A 21,239-nucleotide genomic window follows, 5' to 3' on the forward strand; every position below is an offset into this window, starting at 1 on the left:
TACAAAGTGACCTCCAAGGTTGTGTGTGAAGGGAGGTAGAGAACTGGTCTCCTTGGTAAATAAGGAGATGCTCATCAAGGCACATGAGCAAGCCTTCCCTGCCCATCCCAGCCTTGACCTCAGTGCTGAAAACTTGCTCCTTATGCTTGAGGACACCTCACTTTAGACCATATTCTAAAGTGTTTCAAGAGAAGCAACTTCTGATTTGATACAGCTCAGTGAAACAGAGAGGCTGATTAAAGAAGTTGCATATATGGAATGTGATTTTCACCTGTTTGAAAACTGGGGAGGTTCTAAAGGTGACTATTTCATATTTTGCTGGTGAACTTCTGCTACACCATATTTTACTATCAGTAACACACCTCTCTCCCCCTATCAAGTATCTTTTCCCCTCTGAAAGTCATTATGTGCTGATTTCTAAATCAGGTTTGACTCTGAATAAATAAAGACTCCAGAATTTGTCTTGATGACGTTAAATAAAAAAGGGGGGTTTAGTTCTCATTGAAGCGGTAAAAAAAAATTATTTTTAAGTTGTCAGTGTTTCAAATTTATATTTTATTGCATGTGGTGATTTTGAAGCAGTTGCCACAAATATTTATGGGAGTTTTTCTGTTTGTTTGTTTTCCTGCTATCGTGTTGCAGATGAAAAACACCAAAATTGAGCTCCTGGAAGAAGAACTCAGGCTTGCTAGGGATTCAAATTCAGAGACAAGCAACAAACATAAATTCCTGGAGCAAAATCTGCAGAAGTACCAGATGGACATTTCTCAGCTCAAGGCAAAGCTGATGAGTTTGGAAGAAATGAAAAGACAAGCTGAAATGGATGGGAATTCTGCTAAGCAAAACCTAGACAAATGCTATGCCCAAATAAAGGATCTAAATGACAGAATTACCAGGTTGACTTATGAGACTGAAGATGAGAAAAGGAAAAGGAAGTTGCTGGAGGACAGATATGAGCAGCAGAAAAATGACTATGACCAACTGCAAAAAACAAGGCAAAATGAGAAAGACAGCCTTGGTTGGCAGAAGTTAGAGTCTGAGAAGGTCATCAAGGAGAAGGAGTACGAGATAGAAAGATTAAGGGTTCTTCTTCAGGACGAAGGCACACGGAAGAGGGAGTATGAAAATGAGCTGGCTAAGGTAAGGAACCAGTTTAGCGAGGAGATGAGTAATTTAAAGAACAAGTATGAAACAGAAATTAATATTAAGAAGACAACAATCCAGCAGATAGCTGCACAAAAAGATGATGATGCGAAAGGCCTCAGAGCCCAGGTTGACAGACTGACAAGAGAGAACAGAGACCTTAAGGATGAGATTGTGAGGCTGAACGATGCCATCCTGCAAACAACAGACCAGCGGCGGAGGGCAGAAGAAGATGCTCTCCAGCAGAAGGCTTGCAGTTCTGAGGTGTCACAGCAGAAGCATCAGTTAGAGCTGGAGCTGAAACAGATCATTCAGCTTCGAGGGGAAGACAACTCAAGATACAAGCAGGCTCTTGAGGAGGCTGCCTCAACTATTCAGGATAAAACTAAGGAGTTGGAAAGGCTAAAGCTTCAGCTTCAGGAAGAGGCTAAAAGCCGATGGGAACTTGAAAATGAGTTGGCTAAGGTAAGAAACAGTTATGATGAGGAAATTATTAGTTTAAAGAACAAATATGAAACCGAGATTAATATCACAAAGAACACAATTCACCAGGTCACCATGCAAAAGGAAGAGGAGACAAATAATTATAGAACGCAGCTCGATAATGCCATGAGAGAAAATAGGAATTTGTGTGAGGAAATTAGGAGACTGAAGAATACAATAAGTCAGACAACAGATAATCTACGGAAAATAGAAGAGAATGCTCAGCAGCAGAAGGCAGCTGGCTCAGAGCTTTCTCAGAAGAAACAGCAGCTGGAGATTGAGCTAAAACAAGTTATTCAGAGACACTCTGATGAAAGCATGCGGTACAAACAGTCACTTGATGATGCTTCTAAAACCATTAAGGAAAGAAACAAGGAGATTGAAAGGCTGAGAAAGTTGTTGGATGTAGAAACAAGTCAGAGGAAAGAAGTGGAGGATGAGAACAGTCAGTTGAAAAGAGTCCAGTTTGACCTGCAGAAAGCAAACACGAGTGCGACTGAGACAATTAACAAACTGAGGATCCAAGAGCAGGAACTGGCCAGACTGAAAATTGACTATGAAAGAGTTTCACAAGAGAAAAAAGGCAGGGATCAAGAAAGTGCAAAGTTCCAGAGCACTGTAAAAGACTTGCAGATCCAGAAACATAAGCTGGAGGAGGAACTGTGCAGACAGAACAAGAATTTAATGGAGGAAACATCCAGGAGGAAAAAACTGGAGGAGGAAATAGAAGGCATGAGGAGATCTCTGAGAGACCAATCAGTTAAAATAACTAATCTCACACAGCAGATAGAGGAAGTATCTATTGTAAAGAAGAGGAATGAAGATGACCTGAGACACCAAAGAGAAGTATTAGATGGTCATGTGAGAGAGAAGCAAAGATACATGGAGGAGTTAAGAAAGTACACCTCTGACATTGAGGCTTTACGTCGCCAGTTGGTCCAGGAGCAGGAGCAATTAAAACAGGCTCATCTACGATATGAGCACTTACAGAAAACCTCTGAGGAAAAAAGCAAAGCCTTGAATGAGTGCAAAATAGAGATTGAAAGGCTTCAGTCTCTCACCGAGAACCTTACCAAGGAGCACTTGTTACTGGAGGAGGAGCTGCGAAATGTTAGATTGGAGTACGATGACCTCAGAATGGTCAGAAATGAAGTTGATGAAAAAAATTCCACCATTGCTGAACTAAAGAATCAGCTTCAGATGAGCAGCAAGCAAACCCTGGAACTTCAGGGGTTGCTTAATGATTTACAGAAAGAAAGGGAAAAATTGAGACAGGAAATTGAAAAATTCCAAAAGCAAGCTCTAGAGGTATTCACACATATTTTGATCCCAGCTTTACTGTTTCTCAAATACATAATTAATTGCAGTGTCGATTTGAACAAATTAATTCACCCTTTGCAGTTTGAAGTCACTGTACTTGTGACTAACATCCCCTTTATGATCCTTCCCCTTGGTTAAGTTGTAAATAAAGATGGCAGGATTTGGCCACTTCCATAGGCTCTTTACTCCCTAGTAACTGTTCTAGGGAGCCATAAGCTCTCATCACCCGGGAGAGCTTTGTTCTTAGGCCTTGCCTCAGAAAAAATCTGTATTCTGTGCCAGTGTCTAGCAAATCATCTTAGGGAAAAATGGGAGCATGTGGAGTACCACTGTGCTTTAACAGTTCCCTGCTGGCTGTGTGCTTCCCAGGCTGTTTCAGCCAGGATGGGTTAAAGCTGTCCTTTGAGGCTGACCTGGGTGCTGTCACAAACTAAGCTGCCTAAAAACCCCAGACCCAACAAGCTGTCAAGGTGCTGGTTAGTTGGGTTAAGATGTTTACTCCAAGTGAGAATTAAAAGTCATGTTGTCAGCTGCACCTAAGGTACTAAAAGCTTATCTTTCATGGACTCCTTGGGTAATTTATATTCCTAAGTCACTAGGGGCATTTGCAAATTTTACTATTGGCTCTTATTTCTTAAACTTTAGGTGACAACATAAACAAGTTAAAGAAAACATTTTTTAATATTTTGTTCTGCCTTGTTTCTTGTACAAAGAACTACTCTTCAAATATATACAAGAGAGCACGTATGAAAATTGTTTTTTTCCCTAGACTTGTCCCTTCTATTTATTTTCTCATATCCTTTATTCAGTTTTTATTTCCTTTATTCTAAAAATCCTAATACTGATATTAAAAAAATACTAACATTTAGGATTATGTAACACCTGTGCATATATATTCACTTTTATATGCATGTATTACAAGTAGATAAACTTGTATTCAGTTTAATATGGACTGCATACAAACGTGCATGCTTGTGGGTGTTTGTGCATATGCATATATGAAGACACTGCTTGAATTAAAACAGAATGCAACGCAGGTAAAATTGTTTGGAGTGACGTGAAACTAAAAGGAAAGCAAAAATTGAGTCATATGTTCCCTTTTTGTCCTTGTATGACCAGTCCTTAGCTGATGCAAATTCCCCTGGATTAGTAGGACTGCCAGGACATCTGCTGAGCATCAGGCTATTTATGAGTCTTAAATGCTCTGTGTGTTTGTCCGTGTACTGTGAGAAGTATCAAAAAGTTACAGAGAGCTAAATCAGCTGAAGATTGAGGCTGTGGGTAACAGAATGAAGTCTCTTGAGTCTCTGGCAGTACTGGAGACACTGTAAGTGAAGGGATAATGTGCCTTCTCTGGTTTATGTGTGTCCATAATCTTGGAAAGGCAGTGCTGTGACTAGAATGTTTTCCAGTGGGAGCTTGCTGCAGGTTAAATGACAGGCTGGAGGACATTGTAGGCAGAGGGCATAACTAACCAGCACAAGCTCTAACCATCCTTTCTTGGTTTATTTCTCCTTCACAATTGTAGGCATCCAGTAGGATTCAAGAATCCAAAAATCAGTATAGTCACATTATGCAAGAAAGAGAAACCCTGCTGATAAAAATGAGTGCTTTGGAGCAAGACAAAGCCAGACTGCAGAGATTAGAAGAGGAGCTGAACCGTTTGAAAGTTACCCTGGAGTCGGAATCCCGTTCGAAGCAACGCCTGGAAAGTGAGAAGCAACAGATTCTGAATGACCTCAATCAGTGGAAGAGCCAGCACTCCCGAACAGAGGAATCCATAAGGAAGATCCAGTGTGAGAGGGAGAAGAGTGAGAGGGAGAAGAACAGCCTGAGGAGTGAGATCGAAAGGCTGCAGATGGAAATCAAACGGATTGAGGAGAGATACCGGTGCAGACTGGAAGAGACCGCTGTCAAAAACCAGTCAGAGTTGGAGTCAGAGCGTCTCAGGCTGCAAAGAGAGATTGAGAAACTCAAGCAGCGCCCATATGGGGCTCACAGATCTACGCAGACCGAGGAAGACTTCTGTATTGATGCCTCCAAGCTGGTGTTCAGTGGGCTGCGGAAGAAGATCACAGCCATGCAGCTGTATGAGTGCCAGCTGATAGACAAACTCACCCTGGATAAACTGCTGAAGGGGCAGAGGTCGGTGGAAGAGGTGGCGGCTGACATTGAACCCTACCTCAAGGGGGCAGGTGCTATTGCAGGGGTGTCCCTTTCGCCCAGGCAGAAGTATTCTTTTGTTGAGGCCAAACGGAATCAGCTGCTCACAGCAGAGAATGCAGTCCTGCTCCTAGAAGCCCAGGCAGCAACAGGAGGTGTGATAGACCCACATCGAAACGAGATACTGACAGTGGACAGTGCTATCGCCAGAGACCTGATTGACTTCGATGACAGAGAACAGATCTATACAGCAGAAAAGGCTATTACAGGATTTAAGGATCCTTTCTCAGGCAAAACTGTGCCCGTGTCTGAAGCCATCAAGAAAAACTTGGTTGACAGAGAAACCGGAATTCGTCTGCTTGAAGCCCAGCTGGCTGTAGGAGGGATTGTTGATCCTGTCAACAGTGTTTTCCTACCCAAAGAGGTAGCTTTATCTCGTGGGTTGATTGACAAAGACCTGTACAGGATGCTAAACAACTGCCAAGGCAATACAAAGAACTTCATTGATCCCACCACCAAGAAGGCAGTCACTTACATGCAGCTGAAGGAAAAATGCAGGATTGAACCACACACTGGTCTGCTCCTCCTTCCAGTGCAGAAGAGGAGTATGTCGTTCCAAGGGATCAGGCAGCCTGTCTCAGCAGATGCACTGCTTGAGGCTGGAATCATAAAGGAATCAACAAGGAATGACTTGGAAAGGGGTGCAATTACAGTGGAAGAAGTGAGTGAGAGAATTATTGATTTCCTTCAAGGCTCTAGCTGTATTGCTGGTATTTACAATGAGGCTACTAAAGAGAAACTCGGCATTTACCAGGCTATGAAAATAGGTTTGGTTAGGCCGGGGACAGCCCTGGAACTCCTAGAAGCCCAGGCAGCCACAGGGTTCATAGTAGATCCTGTCAGCAACGTGAGGCTGCCTGTTGAGGAAGCTTACAAAAGAGGCCTTGTTGGAATTGAATTTAAAGAGAAACTTCTCTCTGCTGAAAGAGCTGTCACTGGGTACAAAGACCCAGAAACTGGGAACATCATTTCTCTGTTCCAAGCAATGAATAAGGAGCTCATAGAGAGAGGCCATGGCATTCGTCTGCTGGAGGCCCAGATCGCTACTGGAGGGATCATCGACCCCAAGGAGAGCTACCGCTTGCCAGTGGAGACTGCCTACAAACGTGGCTACTTCAATGAGGAGCTCAACCAGATCCTTAGTGATCCAAGCGATGACACCAAAGGGTTCTTCGATCCCAACACAGAGGAGAACTTGACCTACTTGCAGCTGAAAGAAAGATGCATCAAGGATGATGCAACAGGGCTCTGCCTTCTGCCCCTGAGAGAGAAGAAGAAGGTGGTGCACACCTCGCAGAAGAACACCCTCAGGAAGCGCAGGGTGGTCATTGTGGATCCAGAAACAAACCGGGAGATGTCTGTTCAGGAGGCGTACAGCAAGGGCCTCATCGATTATGACACCTACACAGAACTAGCTGAGCAGGAGTGCGAGTGGGAAGAAATAACTATCACGGGATCGGATGGCAGCAGCAGAGTAGTCCTCGTCGACAGAAAAACAGGTAGCCAGTACGACATCCAAGATGCCATTGATAAAGGCCTGGTGGAGAGGAAGTTTTTTGACCAGTACCGTTCTGGCAGCTTGAGCCTGACCCAGTTTGCAGACATGATTTCCTGCCGTAATGGCACTGACGAGGTGTTCCGGCACGAGTCCGTGGCTCGCTCTCCCACCGTGCTGAGCGTCAGGAGCTCATCTTCAGTGATCAGGAGCGGTTCTTTCTCAGAGACCCCAGATGAGTGCAGTCCTATTGCAGCCATATTTGACACGGAAAACTTGGAGAAAATCTCCATTTCAGAAGCTATACAGCGGGGCATCGTGGATAGCATCACTGGGCAGCGGTTGCTTGAAGCCCAGGCCTGCACTGGTGGCATAATATGCCCTACCACTGGCCAGAGGCTTTCCCTCCAGGAAGCCACTAGCCAAGGCATCATTGATCAGGATATGGCCACACGTCTCAAACCAGCCCAGAAGGCCTTCATAGGGTTTGAAGGCATAAAGGGCGGACGCAAGAGGATGTCAGCAGCTGAAGCAGTGAAGGAAAAGTGGCTGCCTTATGAGGCTGGGCAGCGGTTCCTTGAATTCCAGTACCTCACTGGAGGTCTTGTGGACCCAGAAGTGCGTGGAAGAATAACTACTGAAGAAGCCATTAGGAATGGGTTGATTGACGGTCGCGCTGCCCAGAAATTACAAGACACTAACAGCTATCCCAAAATTCTGACCTGCCCCAAGACCAAGCTGAAAATATCCTACAAAGATGCAATGAACCGCTCAATGGTGGAAGACATCACTGGGCTTAAACTGTTGGAAGCAGCCTCTGTTTCCTCTAAAGGCATATCCAGTCCCTACAATGTCTCCTCGGCACCTGGCTCTCGCTCTGGCTCTCGCTCCGGCTCGCGTTCAGGCTCACGCAGCGGGTCTAGGAGAGGAAGCTTCGATGCCTCAGCAAGCTCTTCATATTCCTACTCATACTCAGCCTTCAGCAGTGGGTCTATTGGGCGCTAATAACAAGTGAGGGAATGTGTCTGCATTTTATTATTGTTTAGATTATCCTATATTCCATTTACTAAAAGAAAAAAAACACCTACAAAGTAACTCAAAGCAAAGCCTTGAAGTCTTTTTCTGAGTGTGTTACACTTTTCTTCTGAAAAAGCTGTAAAATGCTTGAGTGCAAACTTATAGAATATAGATTAGGGAATGCAAAAGTAATATTTGTGAATTTTGAGTTTTGGTTCCCATTTCCTTTTAGTCTTTGAATTTTAATAGGTCTCTGTATATTTTAAATACTGTGTCATGTGCCTTCTCCTGTTATCCGTAACTATCAACCTATAAGGTGATAACTGAGGTTTGAAAGTCTTGCAGTAGTTAACTTTTTATTCACATAGACCTTTTTCAATTTGCTATTATGGAAAAAGATACTAACAATATGGACAGAAAATGCCCTTAATACTGGTTTAGAATCTATACCATAGACATGAAACTGTCTTTCAGATGCTCTACTTCTTTATGTTTGGCTAGCCATTTTCTGAAGTATAACTTGGTGGATGTAAAGGGCTATTACTAGGCTGGGCTTTTGTTTTACTGTTAACTCATACATTTTCTACTGTTTTGCTTGATTTCCCTGTAACAAAGAAAATAAAAAAAATCCAACTGTACCATGTGAGCTATTCTGGACAATAAACTTCAGAAGTTTCAAAGTATTTGGTGTGTACTTAATAATTTTATCTGTGGATGTTCTTGGAAGTGCAAGTTAGAGAGAGAACCATTTTTAAAAGAAGCAGACATTAGCTTTGTTGTAAAAAGTGTGCAGGCACATTACATTTCATGATGCTGAGCCATCACTTTTAAGAATGAGGACTTCTAATTCTGATTTTTCAGTAGGAAAATGAAGATAACACCAATAATAGAAGCTATGCCCCAGAAGCAGAATGGTTGTTTGCACACTTTTTTATAGAGTTGATGATGATAATGGGAAGCATATTTCTTCTGCTTGTGATCCAGCTCATTGTCTCTGCAGCTACAAGGGACTGAGTCAGTTTTTCCCTTACACATCCATGCAACTTTGGACAATGAGCAGAACCAAAAACCGGCTGGCTTAGCTGTCCAACTGTGGCACAGGAACATCTTTAAAAACCTGACAATTGCCTCTAGTAACGTCCTTCTGCCTCTTCTGTTGGCTCCCAAAGGCCTAGGTTGAGAAAACCAAGGTAGTGTAACAGTGCCTATATGATATCTTGCTGTCATCAGTTCTGCATAGGCTGCTGGAATCCTGCTGACTCTTTTTATCTGAGCTGAGAAACCAGAGCAGGACTAAATGACCACAGTATTAGAGGACACAAGAGTGATTTGAAATCACTTCAGCCAGTGCAGAAAATGATTTGTATACCTGGAGGCTGTCCTGTTCTCTCCCCTGTGGCACACAGTGCAGCTACCTCTGGGTAGGCACAATGTTCTCAGCAGGGTGATTGATCAGTTACAAGAATTTAGTATGGTTTTATACAACTGCTTCAGTGACACACTATGGTTTTATACAGCACTTTAGTGACAAAACTTAGTATAATTTGCCAGTAGCTGAAATAATTTCTTCCATTAAGTTGTTCAAAGCACATACACCTTTTAGCCATGAACCACGTAGGAACCCTGCTGCTCTATGAATTTTAGTTGCTATAGATAGAAAGAAGTTGATGGGCATAAATATTAACTGTTAATTATGCTGCCTAATTTTTTTGTAGAACATTTCTGCAGTAAGGAATAGCACATGTTCTGATCCTGCTGTCTCTGGATAACATTTACTCTCTAGTCTGAGAAGCATTTCCAGTGTTTCCTGGAGATGAGGGCTGTGTATAAAATCTCCATCATATATAAAATGTCTTCAGTTACTGGATGAAAAAATTATTAGGACTCTTACAGGTCAGTGTTGGAGACCTCCACAGAAAGTAGGTGAGAAAGTGCGTCCTATCATCACAAGAAGAATCTTCACAGCTTTGGAGATTTCTCTCTACAGCTGAGTTTATTGGCTGTACCCAAGAGGAAGAGTCAATGTCTGAAAGGCTTTCTGACTGCTAGGGAGAAAAGACTCGGTTAAAAAAAAATAAAAAAATCACTGCTTAATATAATCCCAGACTGATTCTGCAGCTTTAAATGACTGGGGTTCCTAAGGTCTACAGTAAGAGTAAAGCTGGTCACTACTAAAGGAAAGTTCACTGTTGGGTGCACACACCCCTGCAGTTTGCATGGGCTCTGCACACTCCATAGCAGGCTGGGCTTCCCTTTCTCATTCAAGGCATTCCTGGCATCTCTGTTACCTTGTTTAAAGCTCCATCCTGCATACTACCTTTCTTACTGCTCAGTCAACACTTTGTCCTCTCATAGTGACCAAAATAGGAGGCAATATCACAGAAATTATGGTGGCAGTGCTTTCTCCTTGCACACATTCCAGCAGCTGCTTCTGGTGTGGTATTAGTGGCTTTATGTGGCCAGAGGTGTGACTCAGGTGCCCAGGGTCTGAGCAGCAGCTGAGCCAGAGAAGGCAGCAGGTGGTTCAGGACACAGCTGATGTGGGATGCTAAAGAGATAAGTGGAGAGTTTTCCTCCACCATCACGAGGTGCTGAGGAAGGAAGTTTGGAGGAATCTCTTTTTTCCATTTGTAGCCCTATGGGGTGGTCAGCTGGCAGAGACACACGTGGCAGGTGAGCACACCTGGCAGGGCAGTGTGGAGGCTGTGTTTGCAGCACTGCTCAGCGTTTCTGGGCTGGGAGAGTCTTGCCTGGGCTCGGAGGCTGTGGTTTGTTGTAGTCGGGTGTAGCAGGAGCATGGGTATGAGTTGGGGGCTGCTGCTGTGTGTTTGGGGCAGGATGTTCATAAGATCTGTCGCTCTTTAGCACCGAAGGTGGAATGAGCTCCATTCATGCATTTTAAAAAGTAAGGCTGGCAACTTAGAATGATTGCTGCTGAGACAGTAACTCCTTGATATTGAAAAGCCTGAGTACCTGGTTCAGCCTGTAGCTGCGAGCACTTCCCTGTTCAGGAGAAGTGCTGAGCTGGGTGTACTCTTTGGAAGGCTCATACTTTCTAGCCACTCCCCTGAATTTGCTGCCTCTTGCTTCTTCCTTGTGCCTCTGGGTAGGTGATTCTCACCCTGTTCAATGGCAAATGTGTGCCAGAGTGCTGACTCGACACAGTGGCTGGGGACGGTTCTCATTAGCAGGCTCAACTCTTTAGAGAATTGGTCTTTGCTCTGAGCAGCACAGGGTTTTACTGACTGATTTAATGGCCTCGATGTTGTAAATTTTGCTGTCCTATTTTGAGGCTGGGAAATGACTGCTGGTTAGGGCCAGAAGTGTGTAATCCACCATGAGGTTTACTCAACACAGCAGTGCTCAAGACATAGTTTTGTCCTTCTTAAGCTATTTGGAAATGTGCACTGCCATGGTTAATTAATAGTCCAGCCTTATGAATATGGAAGAGGGTTGGGGAGATTTACAGAATAGCAGCAATATGACTTAGTATAACAATGTTTAAATTACTAGCAAATTGTAAGTATTTAGGAAGAAGGTGGGTTTTGGTTGGTTTTTGGGTTGAGTTTGTTCCAATTTTTATACATTTTTATAATATAAATCTGGAAGAGTCATTTGTTTCCGGCTTTTCTGTGATACTCAGCTATTCTGAAATGAGCAGAATTCACATGCTGGGTAAAGCTCTCAGAATAATGCTACATTCAAAAATGTTTTTTTTATGTGGCCAATATATGAGTCTAATTCCTGCTGCTTTGACCAGGAGTGACTCTGTGACACAGGGTGAAACTGTACTAGTGTAAAATTTGAGGAGGATCCAAGCCTAGCACGTCCACATGAGAAATACCAGTGAGGATTAGGAGGTCAGTGGAAATTGAGCAGCAAAGCTCTGGGTAAGGGCATGCTTTCTCTTAGATTCTCCAGTATGTGCAGCACCCTCCTCATGCAAGTCCTAGAATCACTGAGGACAGTAAAGGCCTCTGAGATCTTTGAGTCCAGCTGTTAACTTAATATTGTCAAGTCCACCACCAAACCATGTCCCTAAGTGCCACATTTAGGGCTGTGAGCTCATTATCGTTTAATCACCACAGGGTATATGCTTAAGGGAGAGTGGCTGGCTTCCCTGGCACTGAAAAGACTGCTGGGGAACAAAGCATCTTTCTCTCCCTTTTCTTCAACATGCACACATGTGCCTTTTCTCTCACCAAGGCCTAGGGACACATCCCATTTTCTGACTGTATGGTGGGAACTGTTGGACAAACTCAGTTTCTTACAGAATTAAGTGAGTACTGACATTGCAGCACAGCTGCAGCAGTAAATAGATGGAAGCTGCTGAGTATTGTTACCTGATTACAAATAAGCCCCTTACTGTATGCAAAGCTTTCCACTCCTAAAACATTTCATTTAATGGTTGAATTGATGGTAAATAGAGGATGAAAGCATTCCATAAAAGGTGGCTGTCACTCAGTGTGAACATTACCTCCAAAACCATGGCGCCTGTCTAAGCCAGAGTGACCTCTACCCAAATTGCCCTTTTACCTCTTAAAACTTTTGTATCTTGCAGGGCACAAATTAAAAGAAATGCATCTGGCCACAACTCTTCTTTGTGAACTGGCCCTAGGGGCTTTTGGATTCCTACCTGCTTTCCCAGCTGTTTCTTTCACTCCAAACAATCTCTTAGGTCCCCTGGGGTCAGGTTCACCATTAAGTCTAGGCAGATTAGGTTTCTCCTTTTTAAAATATTGCAGATTTAATTTTTTTTTTTTCAATTAGACCAAGAGTAATGTGATTGTTCTTTTTTATTTTTTTTCTCCTATGAAATCAAAGTACTGGAAAATTTTTACAAGCAGCCAAGGATAGAACTGGGATAGTGCTTGATTTCTTGGCTGGGCTAAGGAGTTTAAAAACATAATCCAAAGTTTCTTTTTCATATGGTTTTATTTTTAAAACTGTATTATTAAATCAGTGCAATTTTAAAATGTAGCTATAAATATTTGCATTTAGGAAATAGCAGGAAAATTTTTAAACCTCTCTAACTCTTTTTTCATCTGTAAATCTGTTCACAGCATTAAGCACGTGTTTCAAAATAGTTGTAATTGATCTAGCACTGTCAGTTTTTCTGGAAAATAATTTGAGGATGTGTATGGAGGAGAGTAGGAGGAATGTACTTACCTATAGCCTGGAAATTTTGAGCCTCCATTTCTTTCAGGTTGCTCTTAGAGATTACATTAGATCTAATGTTGCCAAATGTGTATTTGCCTATGAACCCTCTTCTGTGCAAGTTGGAGGAGGAGGGGATGAGTCTCAGCATTGTTAGACACACTCGACAACACTGGCCTTTGCAGATGACTTGGTTCTATTGAGTGAATCTTGGGAGGAATACAAATTTTTTTTCTGAAATTTTATGGGTTTCTTGTGATCTGAGACAGGGTGAGAAGTGCCACAGTTTTACATCCAGCCTGCAAAGGATTCCTATGTGAACAGTGGCTGTCTATTGTGAGCAATTAATGGCATATCTCTCAATATTTTTGATCTAGACAGTTCCAAAAAAATACCTTGGTACATCTATATGTGGACCCGTGGGCTGGGATATTTGAGCTGCTTCTACTGGAAAAGCTGAACAGGTTGTAAAAGCAGGGTGAGCAGGCTCTACTGAAGCCATTTGATAAAGTGGGCATCTTGAAGGGATGTACAATCCCATGAGTGATGTACTTAGCAGGCCAAGTTAATGGAAAAGCCACGCACGTACACACCCTTGATTTGGCAATTTGAGGCACCAGGGCTTGGTTAACCTTGTCTACCTGTGATGCCATCCCATATTCCAGCACTTGGGATGGATGTCTGGGTGTTGCCACACCTTCTGGAGTGGCTCCTAGTGCTCAGGTCCAGAGTCTGCACCAAATTGCTCAGTTGTCAGATGACATCACAGATTGGTCATCTGGTAGGTGTAAAGAGTTTAAACAACTGTGACCTCTGGCAGGTGGTGATTAAGAGGAAATTTCTTCTATTTGGGACTCCACAGCAATCATGGTGATCTTGGAATTTGGAAGTGGTGAGGAACTTGTCTTGGGAGACAGGAGATATCTTTGCCAAATGTCATCTTTCCAAGGTCTTGAGACTGGCAAATATAGGAATTTTTGAATGGGACCAAATTGCTTGTGTTGCACACATGTGTGGCTGTGTGATTGTGAGCTTTAGGAGCGATAAAATTAGTGACAACTGGATAGAGTATCACTGGGGCATTTCTCTCAGAAAGCTCATCACTGTGTTCAAGTAAGCTACATCACACTTCTGGCAAGGGGCAGGGAGGACACTCAAGAACTCTTGGTGCTCCCATGCAGAGGGTGAGACTTGCTCACATATTAGTGGGTATTGCCCTTCAGTCCAAGATGGCAGGGTAAAGAGGCACAACCTGTTGTGTGAACTGTTGGCAGAGGAAGCTAAAAAATGGCTAATATTTCAGGAGTCACTTTTAAAAAACCATAAAAATTAATTGCATAAACAGAAAAAGCCTGAGGGAGATCAGGCTTTCTAGTGGACACAACTGTTGGATCTGAAAGTAAACTGTCACCACTTGCTGATGCAGTGATGAATGGCTGAGAATTCTACATCTGGAGGAGCAAGTTCAGGAGATGGCAAATGCCACTAATATAAAACTAATTTGATTTCTTATGGGTACATGTGGAAAGTGCTTTGAGGACAATTACAGGCTGCTAGCTGAATTAGTACTCTCAAGTTCCCAGCAAGCAAAGATTCCCACTGTTTGAATCAGGCTCTGTTTACAACTGTGGACATTTCACAAGTCAAGCAAGAACTATTTTCAGTTCTCTCTTAACCAGAAATTAAACCTGTTCCAGAGGATATAAAATGGAGACAGTATCTCGAGTTCTCCACTAATATGCACAGAGGCTGCATAAAAAGTCAGTTATACATTTGCTTGATTTTACTTGACATTAATGGTGCATTAATTTTCTTTAGTTATTTTTATATATTCTTAGTGTGAGGTTTGTAAGTTTGCCCTCTACCTGTACTCCCTATTCCCCCCAATATGACACTTTGGGCTTATTCATCTTCTAAAGGTCATTTTTGGAGCAGATTTTCTGAGATTTGCCTGCTTTACAGTCCTTTAATTTTAGTATTTGAAATATTTTATCTTAAATTCAGACTTGGATCGTGAGCTGTCTCAAAGTTTTGGTGAGCAGGTCTCAGAAGTATTTATGAAGATCTTTCTTCCCTCCGCCCTGCTTCTGGAAACTAAAGTGGCTCCTAAAAACAAGGCTTTCTCCTTCTGCTGGAAACCTTGGAAACACCTTCTGTTAGCAATTCCCATCACACCTTGTTGAGCTCTGAGTGTTGCATAGTACCATGTGCATCTGGTTAGTAGGACTCTGCTCGTAGCAGGGACATGATGCTGCCCTTTGTCCCAGCCACATCTCAGATATCCACATAATTCACAGGAAAATTGTAGTTATGATTTCTCTGAGTAGGCCTTAGGTCCAGGGCATCTTCCTGGCATCTACCAGCTTCCCTCCAGACGTGGATTTCCTGCTGGGCTTTGCAGCAAACTGGAGATGGTATTTGAAGGAGTAAAAAAAATAAATTAAAATACTGCTTCCTACAGTGTTGGCACATGACAGGTGCACTGTCATATGTGTTGGTGCCACACTGAGACCTAAAACTGGTGCCCAAGTTCCACTACTGAAGGTGCAGTCTGTGTGTGCTGTGTAATACAATAAAGCCCAGTCTTCTTGGGGAGCCTCCATGGCCCTGCTCACTCCTAACACCTGCCAAGGCAGTTGAAAACATCTGGGATAATTCACTTCTAGAAAAGGGCAATTAATGGCAATAGACTTTGATACAAGCTCACTCTGCAGTTAAGTGAATCTTAAGAGAGTTTTTAACTCAGAATTATCATTAATTATGAAACTTCTATTTATTTTTTAGTTCTGGAGGAACAATAAAATATCTGTTTCTAGTTCATTTTTACAACAACCCTGACTAGCAGGAAGGAAGGAGCTTAGAAGGCAGTGGCCAAGGATATCACTGGATTGCATGGCAAGCTTCTTGGTGTAATCATAGTAAAAAATTAGGCTGTGGAATCATCTGGACCTCTTTAGCCACTATCAGATTTTTGGCAAGGATTTTTACGGTAAAGTCAGTTGCATAGTGTTGGAAGGCAAAGCTTTGGAAGACATTACTTTCTGCTATCATTGTATTTCTTTTTGTTCTTCTTCCCAGTTGTTTTGAGTACTAAAACTGATTTAATGCTTCAGCCACACTATATTGTCTTTGGGACCCAGAAATCCTTTCTTACCTCCTAGCACTGAGGGGCCCTGAGCAAACAATAGATTCTTTGCCAGGATAAGCTTTTTTTTTTGCCTGAAAAGTGGTTTCTTTAACATTTTGAAGCAAACCTTAACTCACTTCCCTGAACTGCCATCCACTCCTGAGATCCCACATACCCTTCATCACTGTGAAAATGACAAAGCAAGCCAAACAAAGCTCCTCATCTTGCTCAGTATTTCTTGGTGTTTCTTTTTGCTCTTGTTTGTATATATAAATGAATTTAATCCTCTCCAATAATCTTGTTTCATACCACTAGATAGTTATTTCCAACTCAAATCAGGAGCTGCTTCAAAGCTGGATGTTTGCCTGAGTGTTCCACTCACATGCTTTTAGTTAGACATCTTCAAGAACAAGAGTATAACTTGGATTTCAGCACTTTCTTCCCTTTTTAGCACTAGCAGTCAGAAGATAAGGACTCCAGTCTGATTAAGAAAGCACTTGCTACCTAAACACAGAAGGAATTTTGGATTAAAAAGCTGTTCAGGAAAATAAAATGAATGTGTGGAAGGGATCTGTGGGTCATGGGGTGGAGCAGTGGGTAGCTGTGTCAAAAATGTCATTCTCACTGATTACTTGTAGTATCTGTTTTTTTAATAGCCATTCTTAACATTTCATACATTTCTCCATATTAACAGGCCCTATCACTTTCAATTAGATGCAGTTCAAATGCAAAATACTGTCTTTTATATCTGGAATAAATTTAGAGCATGAAAAAAATTTTATTTCTAAACATCTGACAGATAAGTATTATTTGCTGTTCCTAGGTATGACTACATGGTTGTCCTCCCTACAATCCTAGAATTACAGAATAATATATAATATACTAACATTTTGCTGTCTTTGATATTTATGACTTCTCCCAACTCAGTGTATACCACTCTTAGTAAAACTAATGTGCCTATGAAGAATGAAGAAAAATATTCAGAGACTAGGAAAAGCCTATCTTCTGAAAATTTAAATTTGCAGTGGCTCTAGAGCTGAAATTTACTCTTGGATTCAAATACAGATCTCAATCAGGGTAACCACACCTCTTTGTAATCTTAGGTAAATTAAGAGGAATTAGAAGTACTTTGATTTGCAGCTATAAAGGGAGAGGCTTTGCCTCCTGGAGATCTAGGATTAAGTTCTGGCTCTACAGAAAGAACAGGGAACAGACTACTTATTCCAGTGGGACCAGTTTTCCACCTTAGTCCTTTAATATTTTCAAACAAATTCAATTTTTTAAGCAAATGAGTAATACAGTCTTGCAACCCCCTTATGTTTCATGTATTGGTCGATGCTTGCTCTGCTTTATAATGTAAATGTCTGCCCTTCTTACCAGGCAAGCTGGCATGACCTGGCTCTCTGAAAAGCACTGCTCCAATCTTTGGGAATTTCCATATATTCCAAACTAACACTCTCTCTCATCTCCATTTCTAGTGGTAAGGGGAAGAAACACGCAACAAGGAAAGCAAACAATTAAAGAATAGATAGGCTAAACTTGGTTCATTTAAGCATTGCTTGATAAACACTTGCCTTGTGTGTACCAAAGTATAAAAAAAAATAAATATATATATATGTGTAATTTCCATATTTAAAAATCAATAACATAAGAAAGTTGCCTGCTCATCTTCCTGTAAGGAAGACATGAGGGAAAAAACAACAGTGAAAACTAGGCAAATTAATTTGTTTAAAACCTCAGGGAAAAGAAACCACAAAGGTGTCTTATTTTGCTGTCAGTCAGCTTGCCACTCCAGGAACTTCACAGCAGGTTTCCTCTGCTGCCGTGTTATGATCGGCAAAAAATTCAAGCAGTGGCACATTGATCTACGGGAAAAGTGAACAGGAAGACAGGTGTTAAAACTTTCTGTACAGTTTCTGTCTAGGTCCAGTCTAACTGCTTATCCACATAGACACCTTCACTAGCATGGGGAGCGTTTCCCAAATATAGGATTAAACTAATTCCCAGTTTGTGGGAGAAGGATTTCAGTAGGTTTGTGAATTTGTCTGTGCAGGATAGAGAGGATTTCTGGTGTGGTGGTGCTTTACAATAGTAAGAACTAATTGTGGGAAAATTAAACATCAAGGAAATATATTGTACATTTAATTTGGAGTGTGGTATGGTCTGAAACAATCTCAGCTTGAAGTGAGTGTCTGGAATTTTTTGTGTGTGAATTTCTATGTAGGTTTTCTGAGGTTGGACAGCTCTGTGTTGTTCCAGTTGTAACAAATCAGGGCCACACAGGGAAGACAAAGGCTATGGCTGCCTGTTTCAGTCTCCAGAGTTATTTTGACTATGGAACAGAGACTTGTTCTGTATTTTGGAGGAACCAAAGCAAAAGGCAGAACACACTCATCAGTCTTTTTTTTTTTAAACAAAAGATTTAAAGACTTGAGCCAGTCACTTCTAGTTACTGTGAGCGCATCCTTTGCACATGAAGTAAAACAAACACTGTTCTCAGACCACTAGCTACAGCTCTGTTTCTATCACAGTAATCCCAAGGTGATGAAGTAATAAATTCCTGCTATCACAGCACACGACCAAAGTCATGCACAGGCCAGCTTTTGGCAGCTGAGATCCAGTGGAGATCTATACACACAGTAAGGTCCTGATGATCACCCAGGGGTAACATTGTCCTGGCTTACCATGCAAGGGCACCATCTCCACCTGCCCTCCTTGCTCTGTAGGGACTGACAGGGGCTACAGACACAGTGTGAGCAGGCTTCCCCTTGCAATTTTGTGCCAGGCTCCCTCCTAAACCTTTGCCATGTTCTCAAAGATGGGTCTCTCACTGCCAGACCCTTCCTCAGCTGCACTGCAGATACTGCCTTGCTCTCCCCATAAAGAAGTAGCTTGAACTGGTCAGCCCCATCTGTCCTTTATCTCCCATGTCATCTTAGAAGGGCTCTCTTTCCTTCTGAAAGGCAAAGACAATGGAGCATTCCTCAGGAAGAACAAATCTAGAAATGAATTATGGAACAATTTTTAAAATTTCTTCTTTGTTGCCACTGCAACATTATGAAGTCCTCTTTAATTTTTTTTCCATTAATGATAGCTGTCACAGGGAATTATGTCTGTCAGTGGAAAGGCAATAAATGTACCAAATGGGGCCATAAATATATTGTAACACTTTTTAGGAAGGAGAAATATCTAGGTAAATGAGTAAAATAAAATATTCTCATACAACATTTTCCATCTGGGAAACCTACTAAAAATATCAATAAACTAACTCAAAAGAATAAAATTGATGTAGTCTCTATTTACTTTACCCTTTTGTCAAACTAAGCTAATTGATTTAACATCATGTAACTGAACTGTGTCCAGACAGCTCTTCTCCTTTGCTGAATGGCTTCACAGCAAGGCAGATCAGAGTCCAGGTCCCCACTGTTATCCAGTCACAGGGACACGACCAAAGACCATCAGGACCTGTGTAATCACAGAAAGAAACTTTGTCAGCTCATGGCAGATCTACAGTGTCTTTGTAGACTCTTCAGGATTTTTAAAGTTCTGAGTTCATACTGTTGCCTTGTGTGTGATGAGTGAGCTGGACTAGATGACCTCTCCAACACTGGATCATTGGAATGATCCAATGATCCTGTGATGATATACCAAGCCAAGGCAACATAATAATCTGCAGAGAAGAACAGTCACCCTTCAGGGACACTTAGCACCTTCATTAATCCATATTTTTTGTCATTTTTTGGTAGGTAAAATTCTGCAGTATTTTTGGTATACAGATGCAATAAATTGCTGCGTTGCACAGCTTTTGCAGAAAGCTTTTTTTCCTAGAGGGGAATTAGTCTTTTGCTCTTTTACAAAAATGCCTCTAGCACCAGGAGTTGCAGCCCTCAGGAGGAGCTTAAAATGATCACCAACAGTGAAAGAATATATTCATCTCAGAGGGGGAAATCTTCTGACTGTCTTAGTTATAATACCTGGAATATGCAAGGCTTGAGTGCATGCCAATGGGAAGTACTAGGCTTAGGCATTTACTTAAATTGCAATTATTTTTTAAATTAGTAGTAAGACCTGAGTATTGTTTACAAAAAGTATAACAGTTCAGTAAATTACTATGAGTTAAAAAAAAAAAAATCTCAGAGATTCAAGGATTTTTGTGACTGAATAATCTTGGGAAGAAACCCCTTATATTTATTTTTTAAAACAATATAATAACAAATTTTGTTTGGTGGTTTTTTTTTTTTTTTATATTATTGTTTTGTGTTTTTTGAAATAAGGTGAACTTGAAAATATACTATGTAAAAACACATAGCATGGTTTTCCTCATTGCCAGCACCCAGAGCTATGGGCTGGTTCCATGTCTGCAAACACTGCAACAGTGCTAGGGGCAGGTGGTGGGTCACAGGGGGGCCCTTTTTGACACCCCACTATAGCACATGTGGTCAGTACAGCTGCTGTGTCCTGCAGGACGATGGGATGGGATGGGATCACGGAGCTGGTGAGGAGCTTCCAAGCATAGCCCAACTTTCCCTGCTGTCTCAGCAAAGCTTCTCACTTGTCCCTTTCCCACTTCTCATTCTTTCTCCTGCAGAATGGAGGAGACACCCAGCATTCCAGCAGATCCCTGCGAGATGATTGTGGTGGATCCACTGCAGGCGGGTGAGGGAGGACCCAGCTGGACTGGGCAGGGCTGGGGCTGCCAGCACATCCTGCCGATGCCAGGACCATGTTTCCCAGGCATGCTGGCAGCGAGGGTCCTGCAGGGTGGGTGTGATGCCTGAATGCTGGGGATGTCCCAGCACAGCCTCTCCCAAGGAGGGGCCCAGCTCCTGCCCACACTGGGCAGCAAAGGGCAGCTGTCTGGCAGGAGGCAGCAGTGCTGTGGAACACTGGACTCTCCTGTCTGTCTGCCAGCACATTCCTCAGCCTGGGGCACTGGCACTTCCCCCACCATGCCCTGCTCTGGCATGGCAGCTCCTCTGCTGGGCACCCTTCAGCTGGGAGCTACCTGGGAAGGCCATGCCAGGGGAGCACGTGTAGGGCTGGCGGAGAGCAGATCTTCCTCTGCTCTTTTCTGTTGTCAGACCTTTAACCTGCTACCCCTCTGTTAGATCCCAGCTGGTTGCAACTGTCCAGAGAGGAAGAGGAAGTTGTGGACTCCATCCAGATCCTTGCCAGCGACCTCAGCCCGGTAACTATGGCCAGCAGGACCATGACTGTTCCAGCATCTGCTGGCAGGGGCTCAGCTGTTGGAAGCGTCCTGGATGGACAGAGCTG

At 42.5% G+C, this 21,239-nt stretch overlaps 1 protein-coding gene across 3 annotated transcripts in view; it reads left to right on the forward strand.

Moving 5' to 3' along the window:
- Positions 1-8,364, forward strand: part of DSP (desmoplakin) — a 38,730-nt gene extending 30,366 nt beyond the window's left edge. Inside the window, exons 23-24 of one of the 3 annotated variants that reach the window (XM_056484729.1) lie at positions 643-2,934; positions 4,475-8,364. In XM_056484729.1, coding sequence (XP_056340704.1) covers positions 643-2,934; positions 4,475-7,669 — 5,487 coding nt within the window. In that variant the 3' untranslated portion in view covers positions 7,670-8,364. The remainder of the gene's footprint in view (positions 1-642; positions 2,935-4,474) is intronic. The other 2 variants (XM_056484730.1, XM_056484731.1) reach the window with 2 other exon arrangements.
- Positions 8,365-21,239: the final 12,875 nt, after the last annotated feature.

Source organism: Oenanthe melanoleuca, chromosome 2 (genome assembly GCF_029582105.1).
Source record: "Oenanthe melanoleuca isolate GR-GAL-2019-014 chromosome 2, OMel1.0, whole genome shotgun sequence".
Taxonomy (NCBI): domain Eukaryota; kingdom Metazoa; phylum Chordata; class Aves; order Passeriformes; family Muscicapidae; genus Oenanthe; species Oenanthe melanoleuca.